The following is a 19,746-nucleotide window of genomic DNA, read 5'->3' on the forward strand; positions in this document are numbered from 1 at the left end:
CTGCTGCCGCGCCCGCCGTGCGGAGCCCCGAGCCCAGCGGCGGCCGCGGCAGCACAGCCGGGGCTGGGACCGGCTGCCCGGGCTGCGGGGGACCCGGGCGAGCCCCAGGCGGGCAGCGGGGCTCCCCGGAGAAGTTGAGGAGCCGGCGCCGTGCGGAGCCCCGAGCCCAGCGGCGGGCGCGGCAGCAGAGCCGGGGCTGGGACCGGCTGCCCGGGCTGCGGGGGACCCGGGCGAGCCCCAGGCGGGCAGCGGGGCTCCCCGGAGAAGTTGAGGGGCCGGGCGCGGAGCGAGCTCTTACCTCGAGCCTGGCCCTGGAGCAGCGCTGGCCAGGAGCAGCCGAGGCGCCCCCAGGGCAGCGGCCGATCCGGCGGTGGGGCAGCCTAATTCGATATGCCCATGTCGAATTTAGCGCTACTCCCCTCGTTGGGGAGGAGTACAGAAGTCGAATTTAAGAGCCCTCTATGTCGAACTAAATTGCCTCGTGGTGTGGACGGGTGCAGGGTTACTTCGATTTAACTGCGCTAAATTCGACATAAACGCCTAGTGTAGACCAGGCCTAAGTTCAAGTTGCAGACTCTCTAACTGATGGTAGTACACAAATAAAAGAATCCAGCTTGTCTTTCAGATCCCAGGTTGAATTTGTGGGGCTGGTTGCTGGGGAGCAAAACATCACTAATTCTAAAATGAGCAAATTTGGTGTTACTATAAACATGCTATTTTTTTTTTAGGTTGTAATGGCTATTTAAACTAATGTCTTAAAGCAAATTGGAAAGCTTCTGTTCTTGTGACTTCACTTCAGTTAGAGCCACTGATCCCTGCTGCTGCTGAGAATTTATTTTTTAAAGCTACATAGGAAGTGCCCTGAATAGAAGTGCAAAATTAACCATTCAGAATTACCCAAAATGCATATACCTAAACTAGTCAAATAGTCAAAATAGTTTGTAATGAATATTGTAAACTAAAGATAGAACAGCTCAATTAAGATTCTCTCCATAGTAATCATCTTGTCCTGTTTCCAAAGGAAGGAGATAAAGAGATTGCTACCAAAATGCAAGATCTTGCCCTCAGTGAAGGTGCCTTACCTCGTCATTTACGTACCGCTATGTTTACAATAAGTGCAGATCAAAGGATGCTTACAAATAGGTGTGTCAAGTTTTATTTGATATTAATAGGATGATTAATATTTGCATTATTCATATATGGGAAAGCTGGAACATGGGAAGCTTCCATTCTTGTTTTAGAAGACTCATTCTTCATTTTAAGCTTAATTTTCATATTTAAATGCTACAAGTGAAGTACTCTATTATGACTGGGTGTAGTTTTAGACATTTTCTTTGCATTTTAACTGCTTTGCCTAGTAGCACTTTAAGTGTGACAGTACAATTTCGTAAACAAGATTTCACAACTCACTTCTCTTGAGTTCCTCATACAGTCCAGTTTTAATGCGGCTTTAATCAAGATGGCATACATTTCTTTGCTTACTATGCAAGCTAGATACTTAAACTTTCTTATGGGAATGTATGGAGGAAGGCTAATATTTCCCTAGTACTCTGCTTTTGGAGTGCCTTCCTCTATTTGTTCAGATACATGATCTGTTTGAGACAATGATAAAAGTATATAATTTTCACAAAGCATAACTTTAGGCTTATCTACATGGCACTGGCAAAATGCACCAGAGAGGTGTAATTTGTAAAGCTTTCCAGTGTGTTGCTCTTTAACTGCGCCGTGTAGACTCTGCTAGCACGCTTTAAAAGGTACCTAGTTCATATTAACGTACCTTTTTAGAGCACGCCAGCAGGGTCTGCATGAGGAAGTTGCAGAGCAGCATACTCAAGCGCTGTACAAAAAGGTACCTAGTTCACATTAACCTATCTTCTTTTATTCTTGCTCTTCTGAACAAAGGGCATCTGAGCGTTGGATGTGCTGACAATGTAAAACTCTTTTATAAGGCATTACTGAATTCACAGTAATGATTAAAAAACTACTGTTCTAGCCAAGACAACAGTAAAAATTTCTCAATGTCTTCATTTTTCAGACAGCTAAGTAGACATTTAGTGGGCCTTTGGACAGCTGAAAATGCAACTGCTATGAGCTTGTTGAAACGTATTTTGGTAAGTGTACTCATTTTAAACACCACTTCTAATTTTTTTTTTTTTTTTTTTTTTTTTTTTTTTTTTTTTTTTTTTTTTTTGGTCAGTTCACATGTCCTCAAATGTTTGTATTTTTTTAGTTGTAAAAAATTTCAACTAAATATACCTGAGTAGCTTAGGGTTTTTTAATACATGGGCACCTTTTGTTTAGTGTCAATGTTAAGTTTGACATGCAATGCAGGAGATTAGGTTGGAGGGTGGGAAGGATGGTATAACTTTATAGAACATACAATTTTAAAGCCTGTAACACCTATTGTCATTAATACACAAGTAAAGATTTTGCCAGGGTAGGGGAATGGGAAACACAGCCACATGGGGGAAGAAGTAACTTGAACTGGCAGATGAGCTAACTGGAGCTGCTGGCTCCTTCTCTTGAGGTAAGGGGACAAATCAGAGAACAGAGCAACCGAGTCACTGTAGCTATCTTAACTAAAGAGTGTGGAAGGCAGAAATGAGACTGTAGCTGTGTGGATGGGGCGAAGACTCTCTGTAGATAAAACTATTGTTTTAAAAAGGGATTGAGATAGAAAATGGAACACAGTAGAGATAAGAAGTAGATGGAGAGAATAAAAGCACGCAAAACAAGTTGGGGGGAAAAAACCGTGAACTAGAACAGGAAAGAGAGTGGAGTGAAGCCAGTAAGGGGGCAAGCTCTACCGAGGGCACAGGAGATATAGTAAGTGATGCTTTTTAAAAGATTAAGTAAGATTTGATGAAAGCATTGCCAAACAGCTAACTTCATTGCTTTACATTTGAAGAGCTTGGTTTTTGGGTTGAGGGAAAGTTGTGATGCACTCATTGTTCATTTGGCTAGTATCCTAGTCCAAGGGAAACTTGCCAAAATCTTGGATTCTAGGTGGATCTAGTAGCTATGCCTATAGCTATGCTGTTACCCATAGCTTAAAGAACTGCTGGAAGGCACGTATCATCCCTTAGCGGTGTAGTATCTAAGAACTTCTATAAAATAGTTTAAGGTTGCCTTACCCTTTCCATTATTGGACTCAGTTTTCAGTTGCTTGTAATTTTGTTAAACTTCAACCATTCTGGCTGATATTTGCCATGCTGGGTCTCTGTTTCAGGCTGAACTTTCTTTTAAAAAACAAAAACAAAAACAAAATTCAGTTAAACAAGGCAAAGAAATACATGTGTGGGGGGGGAACTATGTTAAATACTTTCAACCATCACTGGCAAGTTCTAGCATCTCCATACTTCTGGGAAGGGGCTCAAATTGGGCATGGGGATTGCCCTGATATCAGGGATGTCTCGTGTGCCAATTTTCATGGAGACAGCAAATTTGGCTGTGTTAAACCCCTGGAAAAATCTCGTTGGAACTCTGTGGCACGGATAGAGAGAGAATCCAGTGCTCCAGATTGGCTTTTACATCAGAATGGGCATACTGGGTCAGACCAAAGATCCATCTAGCCCAATATCCTGTCTTCAGACAGAAGCGAATGCCAGGTACCCCAGATTAACTGCATTAAACATAAGACCATCCTGTCTCTTCCTGCAGTCCCCTGCTTCATTCACTACACAACTTCCAGCTTTCAGCAAATGGGGCAGTGGTCCTACATACAACATTCTGTTCACTATGCAACCCTGATTAACTTCTTGAGTACAGTCCATCCTGTGTACTGAGTGAAGCAGGGTCCTGTGGGGGGGAAAATAGTCTTTAATTACATACACCTCTACCCCAATATAACGCTTCCTCGGGAGCCAAAAAATCTTACCGCGTTATAGGTGAAACTGCATTATATCGAACTTGCTTTGATTCAGCAGAGTGCGCAGCCCCGCTTCCCCGGAGCACTGCTTTACCACATTATATACGAATTTGTGTTATATGGGGTCGTGTTATATCGGGGTAGAGATGTACTATCTGAATGTATATGCACAAGGGGGGCCAGATTAACATTGCCTGTGCAACCTTAATGCTAGTATTTCCTAACTTGCAAGTGTTTGACAAGTATGTGGCAATATTTCCGTTCTTTTAATGTAGGGTTTTTGTATATGATAGACTACTTACTTACACCGGTATAACTTACTCTTGAATCCAGAGATCTGTTATGGAATACAAATTATTTATTTTGTGGCTTTAGCCATCAGGTTTGCTGGCATACCTGGACAGCGCTGATCCTGTTCCTGAGAAGGATGCTGACCGGATGCATATTAGGGATAATTTAAAAATTGCAGCTGTAAGTAGAAAAATTGTGTTTATCTAAAAAGAATGGTGAGCTTAAAATGACTAATTCTCTATTTAGCTGTGTAACTTGTTCCATGTACTGTACCTGCTATCTAAATGGGGGAGGGAGGGAAGAAACTGTTGTAAAATGTTGATGCTCATTGTCTCCAAAATACACTTGTGAATAAATTTCTGTTAAGTTACTGATAGGCTTTTGTTCCACAGGACCAATATGGCAAGCTTAGTAAAGTGCCAGAGTGGCAGAGACTGGCTGGAAAAGCTGCTAAAGAAGTAGAAAAATTTGCCAAAGAGAAAGTAGATCTGGTTTTGATGCACTGGAGGGACAGAATGGGCATTGCTCAAAAAGAGGTAAAAACACAGATAAGTTTATGCCTTTTTTCATCTCAAATTTCTCTTAAGTCACTAGTTACCATGCTGTGTAAACACTGGGCTTTTTCCATGACTAATGCAGTATAACTGGTAGGTTTTAGCCATGGTTGATTTCAAGGACTATGGTGGAAATACTTTATTCTTGGCTTTAACTGTGAATCTGCTATTTAAAATACTGTTACAAAACATTAGTTCTTTGTTTCCAGGTTTACAAATTTTTGCCTCTTCCCCTTTTTCATTTTTAGCTAAAAATGTGAGTGATTGTAGTGAATCAGTTGAGGTGGGAGAGGGGCATATTAGTAACTTGCAGACATGTAATTTGTCATGCACACATTTCCAACTTGCATAACCACCTCTTTTTTGCTTAAACTAATTACCTAGGAAACTAGACTGCAACTGGATTCTTTTGCACCCTTCTGGTTATGAGCATCTTACAGAAGTTAGAGCAGCAGAAATCCTTAAGAGGCTGCTGCAGAAACAGTCTTTTAAACAATAATGTGGTAGGAAAATATTCAAGGATTTTCAATGTGTATTTGAGGTGTACATTCATTTGATATATTTATTCATTAGTATCACTGTACTTCATCCGACTTTATATCTGTTTGGAAGAATAGAACATTGCCTTGAATGAAGAGACTTAAACTTTCGATATTGGAATTTCTTGATAGTAATGGCAGCTTTTTACCTTAAGGTCACCTGGCTCTTGTTGTTCAGTCTGTGCCTCCTCCTCAGTACTTAAATTATTTTAAGATGGTGTAGGTCTGTGTGCTCAGCAGCTATATTCTCTGAATATCCAAGAGGCCACTCTATTTTTCTTGTTGAGGAAACTGGAGGGTGCCGTGAGACTCCTTCCTGACTTTTCTTTGCATTTATTTTATGCTCTATCATTCCTCCTCTCCCCTATCCCTTCTGTATGGTAGTTCTTTTGTGATTATAAAGGTCAGCTGATTTGACTTACCCTGTTTTCTTGCTCTTATAATTCCAACTTTTTTGTCCCTAGTCCTTTCTTGCTGACTCTTTTGGTTTTCTCAATACTAAGCTTGGCATTCTAGTCAATTAGCTTCCTCTAAGTGAAACGTAAATTGCCCGATCTCTGAAGTTTCAGTTCTTCATTTAGAAGTTTGTCACTTTCAGTTTGCTGCCCATACATAGGAAAGATGGAAAAGTAGGGGAAATGCAAAATATTATATGTGATTTTCAACACTTTCTCCTGATTTCTGATCTAAATAAAGTCTTAAAGTAAAACACAAATGACACAACTTAGGAAAGTAAGAAATTATGTGGGTCCTGAGGCAGGTTTACTCTTATTTTACTTTAACAAATTTTACACCGAGAAATAGGCCAAACGTTCTTCATGGGATAGAGTGAAAATTCAGTCCAAAATAAATCAGAGATGTATGGCTGTTCTTTATTTTAGCTGAATTTCTCAGTAAAAATATTTCCATGAGCTGCATATTATAAACTCTCCAAGTATGAACACTTACACGTTTTCCTTGGTGTCCTATTTACTTGGGAAGGATAAACCATTAATGCACAATAGGCAATAGACATGGCTCTGCAAAACAAAATTCTGAGCTGTCTTCACTTTTGATGATCAAATTAATAAAAGGAGATTGTGATTCTTATCAATCAAATTACATTGGAAGTATTTGTTGTGGTAACATTTTATAACTCCATGTTACCATATAAAATATTTTTAGTGGCTGTATCTTACTTTGTTTAAATATTCCTTTTTTCTTTCTACTTTCCAATCACAATCAGGACAGAAACAATATGGTGAGTTTGTGTACTACTTTCATGGCTTATGTTTCATTAAACTCTGCCTGGCATGTGGTGTCTTGTCTAGCAGTGCATTTTAGATGTGCTGTTGATCAAACAATCTTTCAATTTCCAAGTTGGGTCTGTGACTTTGTGCTGCTCATAGATCCTTTACTTCTGAACAACAAAGTAGCCTTTTGTGTTCTCCAGCTTTGGCTGCCAGTCTTACTGTGGGTGTTGTCTCCTGAAAGATGGGTCTGGTTCTGCTCCCCAGTCACTCTTTGACTTGGTGGAAAAGAGTTTTTTCCTGCATGGTTAATGTATGCATGTAATACAGTATATTTAAATACAGGATTACCCAGCAGTTTTTGCTTATTCTCTATTTTAGTGTGCATATGGTGATGGGATTTGGGTTTTTTATACAAGATTAGGGGTAACTGTGTATGATAAAAGTACATGGCTGCAAGTTTCTCTGGCATGATTTGATGACCTTTTGTTGGTAATTTAGTATTAATATGGTGCAAGTCACTAGCTAAAGATTTCAGTTGTGTTGTTCTATTGTCACTGCCTTTGAAATCACTGATTAGAAAACTGCATCACTAGTAATAAGTGTTCTCTTGGAAAGCAGAGATCTCTCAGGAACAGCCAGTGAAAACGAAGCTTAATTTTCATATTTAAAATAACACTAGAAACCCACTTTTATAAGAACATGCGCTGAAGTGAAATTTATTCAGGTATCTGCTATTGCTAATTGTCCTAGTCCTAAATTTGGCATCTTTTTCTATTTGCAGAACATTAATCAAAAGCCAGTAATACTAAGGAAACGAAGGCAAAGAATAAAAATAGAAGCAAACTGGGATCTCTTCTATTACAGGTAAATATCTAGAATAAATGTACTATGCTTTTTAAAATAGCCATGTGTTAACTTTAATTCATCTGTTTTGGTTGATAAATCACGGCTGTTCACTTGACAGATACAGAAGCCCTAACTCAAAGCTACAGCTATAAAGATAGAGTTTAAACAGTACAACCTGAAATATTTGACATGAACTTTAACAAATATAATGTATAGAGCAAAAAATACTCAAATGCTCTAGATAAATTCTTTAGTCTGTTTTTGGAATGCACATGGCTAGCCCTAACCTCATTCTCTTGCTTTTGACCTTGCATACTCAGATACATTTAACAAGGCTGTATTGAATTTTTTGTAAGACACAACTGTAGCCTGTTTCCCTTTTACCATTTATGCTGTCAGTTGTACAACCAAGTCCCAGGAGGTAGGTTGCATTTCAGAGAACTAATAGGGTTAATCCTTTTGAAAAGTAGGGTATTGCTATTTCAAGAACCTTATTTTTGTTGATAAAGTGGCTTCTGGCTTTATTTTAAGGTAGAGTGGATGTCTTGTCTGATGCTCATAGACACTAAAGATATGGCTACACAGCAGAGAAAAAACCATGGCTGGTCCCTGCAGGGTGGGAGGATTCCAGAGCTCAGGCTCTATCCCAAGCCTGGAAGTCTACCCAGCAATGAATCAGCCCCACAGCCTGAGTCAGCTGGCACGGTCCAGCTGCAGGTTTTTCTTTGCTGTGTGTAGACAGATCCTTAGACTAATAACAAAGTAGGCATATTGAGCAAGTCACTACTGTAATATCAAAATGATTTAAACACAAGTGAGACTTTGTATTGAACAAATCAAGAATAAAATGGCAAAGCATATTCCCTTCTGTACTAATTCATTGAAGTACAGTATGCTCTGATGTGCATGGCAGGTTATATGCATTTTAAACTATCTTTATCAACATTAAAAGAATAGAAGACTTTACTAGCCATGCTTTCTCCTAGATTTCTTCAAGATCATGCTAGGTCAAATTTGATTTGGAACTTCAAAACACGGGAAGAGTTGAGAGATACCCTTGAATCCGAAATGCGGGCATTCAATATTGACAGAGAACTTGGCAGTGCTAATGTTATCTCATGGAATCATCATGAGTTTGAGGTAAACTTTTCTAATACGTTTTACTTAAGTCACTAATATTGTAGTCCTAGTGTCCTTACGCATCAGCTTTTTTCTGTAACATTCTAAATGAGTGTTGTATACAACCTTTGTCAGTAAATGATTGGGCAGAGTATATAAACTCAAAGCTATGAAGGAGAAAGCAGGCAATTTGACTGTATGCAGGCCATGCAGACTAGTCCTCTGCCGGCAGGATGCATAGTCCTTTTTCAAAGAAATCACTACAAACTACCTCATACACCCAGATTAAATGGCCTTGTACAGGCAAGACAAATCTCTGATCAGCCAAGAGGGATTCTAAATATATTCGCTAAAAACACAAACTATATAAATAGCCATTTGTCTTAACAGTGAAAGTGGCAGAGATTTTTAGATATGGCAAAATATACACATAAATATACTTGTCTGCAGTACTTCAACACATGGATTCAAAGATGAATTAATCCTAGAGAAGTTGTCATTATGACAACCAAAGTTGGGAATCTGGGCCAAAGTCCCATAAACATAACACACAGAGGGCTTCTGACACACTGGAAGAAAGCACCTATGTATAAATTCCCAATAGAACAACGGTTATGTTCATTTCAAGCATTAATTCTAGCAAGGTTAACACTGAGAGCCATTAAAATGTAAGGTCCATGCAGTAGTCCTCTTTCTTTTTACAGTATGTATCAACATACTTGTCCTGATAATTTATTGTACATTCCCATGTTCAATTTAAAAGTGAATAATAGTTAACAAGTGCAAAAATCAGTATGGTACCAAAACACTTGGAGGGGCTGGCTTTCAGAAAGCTTACTAAATATTTGGCAGCCCATCTAAAGTCCTAAATAGATTGGATATCAAATCACATGCAGAACATTGATGCTTCTGGGAAGAATAAGCCTTTCAAAACATGTAATTGAAACAATAACCTGTGACACCCCCAGGGTAAAATAGTTTTGATATATGGAATTAACTTATTTTGGAAATAGGTAGTATTTCTCTAAGGTGTCGCGTAAGCCAAGAGGCCATAACTAGGTGGGAACAGAATAAACTGACTTGCCTAGATCTATTTCAGATTTCAGGTGTGGTGTGGGTTTTGTTTTGTTTTTGGGGTTTTAAATCATTCAATAATAAAGCCTTCAGATAGCAGATGGTATATTTCCAATTTTGACATTGTCTCCACAACAGAATGGATTGAATAGAAAACAAATACACCTCTGCCTCGATATAACACTGTCCTCGAGAGCCAAAAAAACTTACCGCATTATAGGTGAAACCGCGTTATATTGAACTTGCTTTGATCTGCCGGAGTGCACAGCCCTGCCCCCCTGGAGCACTACTTTACTGTGTTGTATCAGAATTCGTGTTATATCGGGTCGCGTTGTATCAGGGTAGAGGTGTATAGGAAGCAGAACTTGAGTGCTATTGAAGAGGGCAAACCACCATCTATTCAGTAGGAAGAGTCCACTAGAAGTAACTAAATCCAACTTTTACGTTAGTCTCCAATAAATGCAATGAAACAACCTCAAACTCTGGACAGTACATTATAAACACTTTCTGCAGTTGTTCACCGATTGGTATTTTGGTCACATATGAAAAGCTTACAGAAAACTTGTAACATACATATATAGCTTTAGAAAAAGCCTATATTCTGAGATTCCCCTCCCAAATCTACAAAACCTGAATGTATCACCGCAGTATATGTCACATGAGGAAATCTACAGGCACAATGTGACTAAACAGAGGCAACGTACTACGCTTCAGATTGGTCCAAGTCTGGTTTGAGGGCTGTTGGCATTCTGTCAGTGAACTCCTAATAACCTGCAAGAAACAGATGTTGGTGTGTAATTCCACACTTAAAACATTTTAATTTACTTTTGTATTCTTGCAGGTATCTTTACATGCAAGCATTCTTATATTAGTGGTTTTTAATTGAGGATGGGTGAAGGGTACAGAGTTAACTTCATCTTGGAACCCCATTAACTCATGTAATTATGTGATTTTATTTGTACGCCTGCTATTGAACTGTTGCCTCTAGGCTTTGCAACACCTATTTGACTTTTAAATGTTAGCTGTTACAATGCTGTATTGTATCCATTATTGGTGAGATCCCTATGCTAGATTGTTTAAACTATGGCTTAAAAGGTGTGTTGTATAATGCTTCAGTTTTAGGTAAACGCTTTGTTTTAAAATACATAGTGTATTAGAATTCCCTATGGATTTCCAGAGGCTTTGTGCCACTTAGAGTATTGTGGCTGTCTGGGAACAAGTTGGATATCAACTGTTCTTTAGAATGTCAGTTTCTAGTCTTCATCCATGTGTAAAGAAGTAATTTTTTCAGCCTTAAATGTCTAGGTTAGTAAAATGAAAACTGAACTGTCATTTAGAATAGCAATTAATACAAATCATATTTCATTAATGTTGCTTATTAAACCTTACTGCTTATTGCAGGAGAGAGTCTCCTCCAAAAAGAAAAGGGGGGGAAAAAATCTTTACTGAGCACGTTGTTAAGCCATGAAATCAAGTGAAATATAGATTGCATGTGGCAGCTTGCTAAAAACTCAATTTTAAGTGTATAATCTGAAATAACACCTGGTTTGTATACGTATGTTTCATTTATAGGTTAAGTATGAGTGCCTTTCAGAGGAAATAAAAATAGGGGATTATTACCTGAGATTATTGTTGGAGGAAGATGAAACTGAAGAGAGTGGAGCAATCAAAAAATCGTAAGCTACAGTTCAGCTTGTCTTCCTTATTTTTTTTCTGAGGTTTAATGCATGTTTTCTCCACTGTGAACTTTCTTCTGTTTTTGCAGGTATGAATTTTTCAATGAACTTTATCACCGGTTTTTGCTCACTCCTAAAGTGAACATGAAATGTTTATGTCTACAAGCACTGGCCATTGTTTATGGAAGATGTCATGAAGAAATAGGACAATTTGGTGACACTAAATATATTGTTGGGATGTTGGAAAGGGTGAGTTTTGTCACCGAAGAATGAAGCAGCGGCGGTAGAGTGACGATCGTGGCTCTTGCGTGTGTGTCGTCCCCGTCCCTCCCCCGTCCCCCCCCGCTTGGGGCAGCAAAAATGCTGGAGCCAGCCCTGTTTCTAACTCAGTCTTAATTGATACATTCTGCTGATGGAAGTCTATGATGGTGGCATTTTTAGTCATGTTACTTTAATATGCAAGAATGAAATGAGGCCAATAGAAGCTGTGCCTTAAGAGTAAAATATAAATGAAAACAATATACACTGCATTGAATGCAGTATTTTAGTCTTCTGCTTATTCCTGAAGCACATTGGTTTAACAGCAAACTTGGAATTTTTGCTCCCCTGTGGAGAGTAGTCTTCCACTAAGGGAGACGCTTTACCTTCAGAATGGCTGGTTCAAAGTGCATTGGCAGTGGTCTTTTAGGCAGGGTGTTTTCTCCAAAACTGTGGGTGTACTGGTATACTTAAGGATGATTGCCTAGGGAGGTTGTGGAATCTCCATCTCTGGAGATATTTAAGAGTAGGTTAGATAAATGTCTATCAGGGATTGTCTAGACAGTATTTGGTCCTGCCATGCGGGCAGGGGACTGGACTCGATGACCTCTCGAGGTCCCTTCCAGTCCTAGAATCTATGAATCTATGATGGGTTGGAATTGTTTGTAACCATAAAACTTGGAAACCCTTTAATGGTAAAGGCAGACACAAACCATGTTTAAGTACAGTTGAGTTAATAGGTTCTAATTCTTATGCCTGTTTAATCTTTGAAGGTGAATTTGAAGAGGTTTGGCCTATCAGCAGGGTAGTTCATGGTTGCACTTCTCTAGTAGCAACTGAAATTAACATTTTAAGCTTTAGAGAGCTGCTTTTTTTTACAATGCTCTTGTCTTAGTAGTCTGGCAGTTCTTTCTGAAGAAACGTTAACTCAAGCCTTAAATGGGAGCTCATCTTTCATTTAAGTGAATTTAAATTATAAACTCATATATGCTTTAATACCAAATCAGCAATAGGCTATAAGGTAATATTAAAAATCAGTTAACCTTTAAAACGCCATTTCACAGTGAATTCTATAGCATGACTATTTGGCAGTGGTATTTTTACCTTTTTCATAACATGAACAATTAACGTGGATTAGGTGTGGTTCAGAAGAAAGTTGCATGCTTGAAATTACTTTGCACAAACAGACTTCAGAGTAAACTGTAGAAATTTATTCAAGAGCTGTTTTTAGTATGAAAACAAATCCAATAATACTACCAAAATTAGTGAGACTGTTTTATAGTGACTTGCAAGATATTTGTGAAAATATTTGAGAATTTTGTAACATGTTTTCCAATACCATTTTATACATACGTTTTTCTGAAATCTTACTGTTATAAGTAACCGTATCTGTTTTTGCACAGTTTTTATGTTTGTCACAAGATATTTGAGAATTGGATTTTACTCTATGGTTAATGCAACATGCTAACTTTTTGAGGCTTGATTAATTTGTATTTCCTGTTGGAGATGTTTGACTTGTTCTTCCTTTTTTTTCTTTTCTTTAAACCCCAAAAGTGCACTGATAGACTTGAGCGGGACAGATTGATACTATTCCTTAACAAGCTCATTCTAAATAAGGTAGGAGATTTTATTCTTCCAGTACTTAAAAGAAAATTCATGAAGCATGGATACATTTCTTAAACTGTTAAAATGTTCTCCAGTTTGAAACTAATGCTTTGAGTTGATTTTAAAAACTGTAACTGAATCTCTAATCTTGTGTTTACTTAATGGAAAGAAAGATCTCTTATTAGATTCAAATGTTAAGGGTACAACTCTCTCTCTCCCTTTCTGGCACAGATGCTATATCTATAGGCATGATTTAGGGTTTTTTGAATGGGTAATGAGGGGATAAGGAAGTATAAATGTTCTGTGCTAGATTTCTAAAGAATATGGTTGAGTGTGAGGAGGAGAGTTGAAATCTCACTTTTGAATCCCATTAAAATACTATACATAGATGGCTCTTACAGTGCTTTTTACTTACCCATAACACACTTATATAATGCTCACATTTATTTCATGTGAAGGTTTTCTCTCTTGTTTACAGAAAAATGTTAAGGACCTCATGGATTCAAATGGCATTAGAATCCTTGTGGATCTGCTTACCATGGCACATCTCCACACAAGCAGGGCTACAGTACCATTGCAAGTATGAGGTCTTTTGGTTTATTCACACTATGCCTTTTTAAGGGAATTTTTAAAATGGGACACTGTTTTTAAAGAGTGCTTGGTCAGAAACTAGGATTTTATGAAATTCAGTCTTTTAAAGCTGATATCTTTCACTTATAACAATATTGAAAAACTCACAAAAGTAAGGAAACAGGCTGAAGTTTCTCTACCAACCATAACTTTGTCCTTGTTTCCCTGCACATAAGCCTTTACAGTCTAAGCCTTCTTTAGCACCACCCAACTCTCATACCCCCTCCTAATGCACATCAGGCAAAAACACAGCCTTGTAAAATCCCCTCCATAAACTAGCTAGCTTCCAAATTGCTAAAGTCATATGGGATTAAGACTGGATCTTGCATTAAGTTGGTTACATCATTTAAATATAAATATTTTCTCTTTTAGAGCAATGTGATTGAAGCAGCACCTGATATGAAGAGAGAAAGTGAGAAAGAGTGGTACTTTGGCAATGCAGATAAAGAGAGAAGCGGTCCTTACAGCTTTACAGAGGTATCGTACTCTTTCGTTGCTGATTCATAAAATAATTAAACTTAACGGCCATACTGGGCTAGTCTGACCCAATATCCTGTCTTCCAGCAGTGGCCAGTGCAGGAATGAACAGAACAGGGTAACTGAGTGATCCATCACCTGTCATCCAGTTCCAGCTTCTGTCAGGCAGAGGCTTAGGGACACCCAGAACATGGGGTTGTGTCCCTGACCATCTTGGAATAGCCATTGATGGACCTATCCTTCATGAACTTATCTAGTTCTTTTTTGATCCCTGTTGTACTTTCGGACTTCACAACGTCCCTGGCAATGAATTCCACAGGTTGACTGTGCATTGTGTGAAGAAGTATTTCCTTATGTTTGTTTTAAACCTGTTGCCTATTAATTTCATTGGGTAATCCCTGGTTCTTGTGTTTATATGAAGGGGTAAATAACATTTCCTTATTCAGTTCCTCCACACCGTTCCTGATTTTGATAGACCTATCTCTCACACACCCGGTAGTCTCTCTTCTAAAATGATCAATCCAAGTCATCTTAATGGCTCCTCATACGGATGCTGTTCCATACCCTTAGTAATTTTTGTTGCCCTCTGTACTTCTTCCAATTCTAATGTATCTTTTTTGAGATGGGGCCTGGGCATACCATGGAGATATATGTAGTGGCATTATGATATTATCTATCACTTTCCTAATGATCCCTAACATTGTAAGGTGTGGTGGTTTTTTTTTTTTTTTTTTTTTGTTTTTTTGTTTGTTTTTTTTTTTTTTTGATAGCTGCAGCTGCACATTGAGCAGATGTTTTCAGAGAACTATCCACAATGACCCCAAGATCTCTCTCTTGAGTGGTGACAGCTAATTTAGACCCCATCAGTTTGTATGTCTAGTTGGGATTTCCAATGTGCATTACTTTGGAATCAGTGTTCCTTTTTCAAGAGGCCAGGATATTGTCTTTATAAAAGAGCAGAATATAAGAGGAAAGAGTCTACACTGCTCCAATAAGTGCAGGTTGGTTAGCATAACTTATCAGACATTGGGTACAGCTAGATAATCCTCCCCCACCCAAGTTTGAGAATTCATGGAGTCCTAGGTAATAAAGGGGAGTGATACTGTCACCACCTCTCTGACTGTAACTGGCATTCTAACAGCATGGTGGAGTTCCACAAGCTACTGCTTGTACCTGCCGTATGGTGGAATGAATTAGTCTTCTAGTTTACTGCTCTCTGAGCCAGTAGGAGCGCCATCATAAAAAATAAATCTTATTTAACATGAAAATGGTTTTAAAATGTAAAGATGTGCACTGGCGTACCAAATTACTGTTATAATGAATTGTCTTACACTTAATCCGCATCCAATATATATTTAGTATTGTTCTGAGGTGTACATTAAGCTTATTGGGTACTAATCTCTGAAAAATGTGGGTATGGCACATTTAATGTAGTTTTGATTCATAAACTTCTAATTTTGTTGTGCTAAGGAAAGATTAAATTCTCAAAGGAAATCCGTGATCTGATCATTTTGGAAATGGTGTTCGTGCATTTTATCTTCCCAACACAAACTACCAAATGGTATAAAAAAATTAGTATTTTTAAGAGTGCAAGAATCAAAGCTTTGAGTTCTAATTCTGTGTAGTCTCCAAATGAGATCAATAATCCAATTTACTATAATGACTTGACTTTAAAAAAAAAAAAAAAAAAAAAATCAGTTGAAAATGTCTTCCAAGTTGGTTTTCTTTTGCTTTTCTGGCCCTTTTTTCCTGTCATACAAAGGATAGATTTTTAGAGCTCCTAAAGGGAACAGGAATATTTAGGCTGTATTGGTTTTTCATAGAAAAAAATCTTTTTCATACTTGGAGGGCATCTGATTTTATATGCATTATGAGCTACCAAGACAAGTAATGAAAAATACCAGAAAACCTTACTGCTCATAGTGTGAAGCATCTAACGTGTACCTTTTGATTTTAAAAAAGATGCAGGAATTATGGACCAAGGGAAAGCTGACTGCAAAAACACGTTGCTGGGCTCAGGGTATGGATGGCTGGAGACCATTGCAGTTTATCCCTCAGCTTAAATGGTGCTTGCTAGCCAATGGACAGGCTGTGCTGAATGAGACTGACCTTGCCACACTTATCCTCAATATGTTGATCACAATGTGTGGCTATTTTCCCAGCAGGTAAATGAGTCTTTTTAGTTCCAAGAGGAGAAAATGGCTGTAACTTTCCATGGAGGTAGCAAATGTGCATAATTGCTATTCCAGTTTTATTGATCTACTTCCTGGGTTAAATGGGAGAAACTCTTTAAACAGAACCTGCATCTCATAGACTCATAGACCTTAAGGTCAGAAGGGACCATTATGGTCATCTAGTCTGACCTCCCGCATGATGCAGGCCACATAAGCTGACCCACCCACTTTCCCTTAACTCAGCTGTTGAAGTCTCCAGATCGTGATTTAAAGACTGGAAGTCTCAGAGAATCCTCCAGCTTGCAACCCCTGCCCCATGCTGCGGAGGAAGGCGAAAAACCTCCAGGGCCTCTGCCAATCTACTCTGGAGGAAAATTCCTTCCCGACCCCAAATATGGCGATCAGTAGAACCCCGAGCATATAGGCAAGATTCTCCAGCCGGATCCTCATTTTACCAGCGATGGCACGTTATTGCCTAATTGACTAAAATCACGTTATCCCCTCAAACCATTCCCTCCATAAACTTATCTAGCCTAATCTTGAAGCCAGACAGGTCTTTTGCCCATCTACCATCTCGTAGCGAATTTCATTTGGTTAGTGAGCATGGAAGTTTTAATCTTTCTACCACGAAAGCAGAGATGAACTAATGCAGTTTTATGATGGGACAAAGATAAATCCATTTAATAGAAGTGCCATAAAACTTCATGGTCACTGCTGCATTGACTGCTCCTTCTCAAACTGAAATTACAATAATTTAACATTGTCTTAAAAATATAACAGAAGTGAATGTCTGAGGTTACTTTGATAGCATTAGAAATATAATCAAACTTTTTATAACTCTTCTTAAACAGATAGTTAATATCTCTCTTTCCATGAGTGAATACTTAATGTGAATTTTACTAAACCTCGCTGATATACTCAATATCAAAGCTAAGACCAGGTGAAAGTTTGATGAATATTTAAGAAATGAGGGTAGTAAAACTTGTTGGAATGTATATTCAGGATCTTGATATCAACCCAGTCCATTGGATCAAAATCTAAAATCTGCCTGAGAAATCAGTTAAACATTTAAAATAAAAGCACAAATACTGTATTTATATTTATGTATTATACACTAAAAATATTGATTGGGAAAATACATATTTTTAGGGATCCAGATAATGCCATTATAAGACCTTTGCCCAGAGTAAAGAGGCTGCTTTCAGACAGTACTTGCCTTCCCCATATTACTCAGGTAAGTTGCTTGTTTTGTCTGTTCTTGAGAAATGTGTAAATATCCAGAAATGATTCCAGCTAACTTAATATAATTTAAGTCATTGTGTTCTGGGCTGTTGTGCATCTTTATTCTTTCTGGTATATTGCACTAACATTTTTTTGGTTTTAATCATTCAATTTTGATTTGATGGTTAAAGTTAGTTTGTTTTATGGCTACTGCTCATCTAAAATTTGTAGATGCTCCATGTAAATGCTGTTTGTCTTCATTTCAGCTGCTATTGACGTTTGACCCTATCCTTGTTGAGAAAGTTGCCATATTGCTGTTCCACATCATGCAAGATAACCCACAATTATCTCGTTTTTATCTAAGCGGAGTATTCTTCTTTATCATGATGTACACAGGTTCCAATGTACTTCCTGTTGCAAGGTAAGGACAAGAGGAAAGGTGAAAATAACAATTTTAGGTATTTATGCTTGGAACTGCCTCTGCATATTAATACTCCTAACTAGATAGGGGAACTTGTTACTTCTATTAAGCAGTGAACAGCAAGGTTTTTATAGTGGCTTGCTTGTTTGATTCTGTACAAGTGATTAAGCTATACAAAACTTTACATGTCCACTTTGGTAATGTGCATACACTTACAGTTTTGTTGAACTGAAGTAGTGTTTGGGAGTTTGGGGGAGTGTGTGCCTATAGCGTGCCCAGCTGTACAGCTAAAATCATGCATCTGGTCAAGGCTTCCATTGACTTAAAGCCATGAGAGCAAGTACATGAGTACATAATACCAGAATTAGAAGAAATATTGTAGGCTTTTGATGTGTGCTATTTGAGCTTTTATTTTTATAATAGTTGGGGTTCAACAATGAGATTCATATAAGGGTCCATAAAACTCCTTGCAGGATCAATGCCTAAAACACTTAATGTAAACATTCACGTTTATCAGACTTGTATCTTCAAGCGTATGTAAATGGCTTTCTATTAAGCTCATGAATTTGAGTTTTAAAGCAATTTTGCTGCATGTATTGAATTCTTCTTCCCATACATTAAGAATTCAAAGTATACATCCTCTTGTACAACAGAATATCAGAAGTAAGTTCTCTGTTGTAAATATGTGTCACTGATATCTTGATATCTAAACAGTAAAAAATTCAAAGCTTTCCATAAAGCTTATGAGGAGGCAAAAAATCTAGGGTTAAGCTATACATTTGATGTGAAGATGGGACTAAAATGAAAAAGCAAATGCATTTTTGAATCAGCATCTATACTGCTCTCTTTTCTGCAGAGCCGCATTGAGAATACCACTGAACTGAAAAACATTCCTTTTCTCCTAGGTTTTTGAAGTACACTCATACAAAACAAGCTTTCAAGTCTGAAGAGGTGAGTAAAAATTACTAGTATAAAAACATTTATTTTTGCTCTCGTAAGCTAAGTTAACTAGTGAATTCTATATTAAATGTTTTCTGTAGTATACTCCTTCAGTTTTCAATCTTTCTACCTTGTGCTTACATCCTCATCATAAAGGGACACTCTCGCTTTCTATTTTGTTAAAGATAAACATTCTTTTCCCTCCTTGTATTCATGTTTAAAGTCCTCTTTTATTTTAAAAAAACAAAAACAAAAAAAAAAAAACTCAGCTTGAGCAGACAACTACCTAATTCTCTTGGCTGTGTTGCTTGTGACTGTCGGGCATTGGCAGTAATCATAGGCGTGCGCAGCACATTTCATTAGGGTGTGCACCCAGGGAATTTTATTTATTTATTTATTTTTAAAGGTGAACATCATAAAGGTTGGGGGGTGGGAGGGAGTGGGGGAGTGGGAGGGGGGGCGGTGTGCAGGAAGGGGCTCAGGGCAGGGGATTGGAGTGCAGGAGGGGGCTCAGGGCAGGGGGTTGGGGTGCAGGGTGCAGCAGGGGGCTCAGGGCAGGGGGTTGGGATACAGGAGGGGTGCAAGGTGTGGGCAGGGAGTTGGAGTGACTGGGGGTGCAGGGTGCAGCAGGGGGCTCAGGACGGGGTTGGGGTGCAAGGTGCAGGCAGGGGGCTTAGGGCAGGGAGTTGGGGTGCAGGGGGCTCATGGCAAGGAGTGGGGGGCGGGGTGCAGGAGGGAGCTTGGGATTGGGGTGTGAGGTGCAGGCAGGGGGGTTAGGGCAGGGAGTTGAGGTGCAGGAGGGGTGCAACAGGGAGCTCAGGG

General features: G+C 38.6%; 1 protein-coding gene across 4 annotated transcripts in view; it reads left to right on the forward strand.

The window, feature by feature from the left end:
* The window catches only part of LOC112102149 (dnaJ homolog subfamily C member 13), a 101,990-nt gene that overhangs the window by 41,119 nt on the left and 41,125 nt on the right, over positions 1-19,746 (forward strand). For 3 of the 4 annotated variants that reach the window (XR_003899994.1, XM_024193258.3, XM_024193261.1), the window contains exons 17-32: positions 1,022-1,143; positions 2,036-2,111; positions 4,244-4,339; positions 4,552-4,695; positions 6,478-6,492; positions 7,266-7,348; positions 8,317-8,470; positions 11,096-11,199; positions 11,289-11,448; positions 13,012-13,074; positions 13,541-13,642; positions 14,065-14,169; positions 16,132-16,334; positions 17,493-17,577; positions 17,831-17,985; positions 18,891-18,936. Coding sequence is in view for 3 of the 4 variants with exons in the window: in XM_024193258.3 (XP_024049026.1) it covers positions 1,022-1,143; positions 2,036-2,111; positions 4,244-4,339; positions 4,552-4,695; positions 6,478-6,492; positions 7,266-7,348; positions 8,317-8,470; positions 11,096-11,199; positions 11,289-11,448; positions 13,012-13,074; positions 13,541-13,642; positions 14,065-14,169; positions 16,132-16,334; positions 17,493-17,577; positions 17,831-17,985; positions 18,891-18,936 (1,713 nt within the window). In the remaining variant the exon portion in view is untranslated. The remainder of the gene's footprint in view (positions 1-1,021; positions 1,144-2,035; positions 2,112-4,243; positions 4,340-4,551; positions 4,696-6,477; positions 6,493-7,265; positions 7,349-8,316; positions 8,471-11,095; positions 11,200-11,288; positions 11,449-13,011; positions 13,075-13,540; positions 13,643-14,064; positions 14,170-16,131; positions 16,335-17,492; positions 17,578-17,830; positions 17,986-18,890; positions 18,937-19,746) is intronic. The other variant, XM_024193259.3, reaches the window with a different exon arrangement.

The sequence above is a fragment of the Terrapene carolina genome, unplaced genomic scaffold, assembly GCF_002925995.2.
Source record: "Terrapene carolina triunguis isolate 2854851 unplaced genomic scaffold, T_m_triunguis-2.0 Scaffold34029, whole genome shotgun sequence".
NCBI classification, from domain to species: domain Eukaryota; kingdom Metazoa; phylum Chordata; order Testudines; family Emydidae; genus Terrapene; species Terrapene triunguis.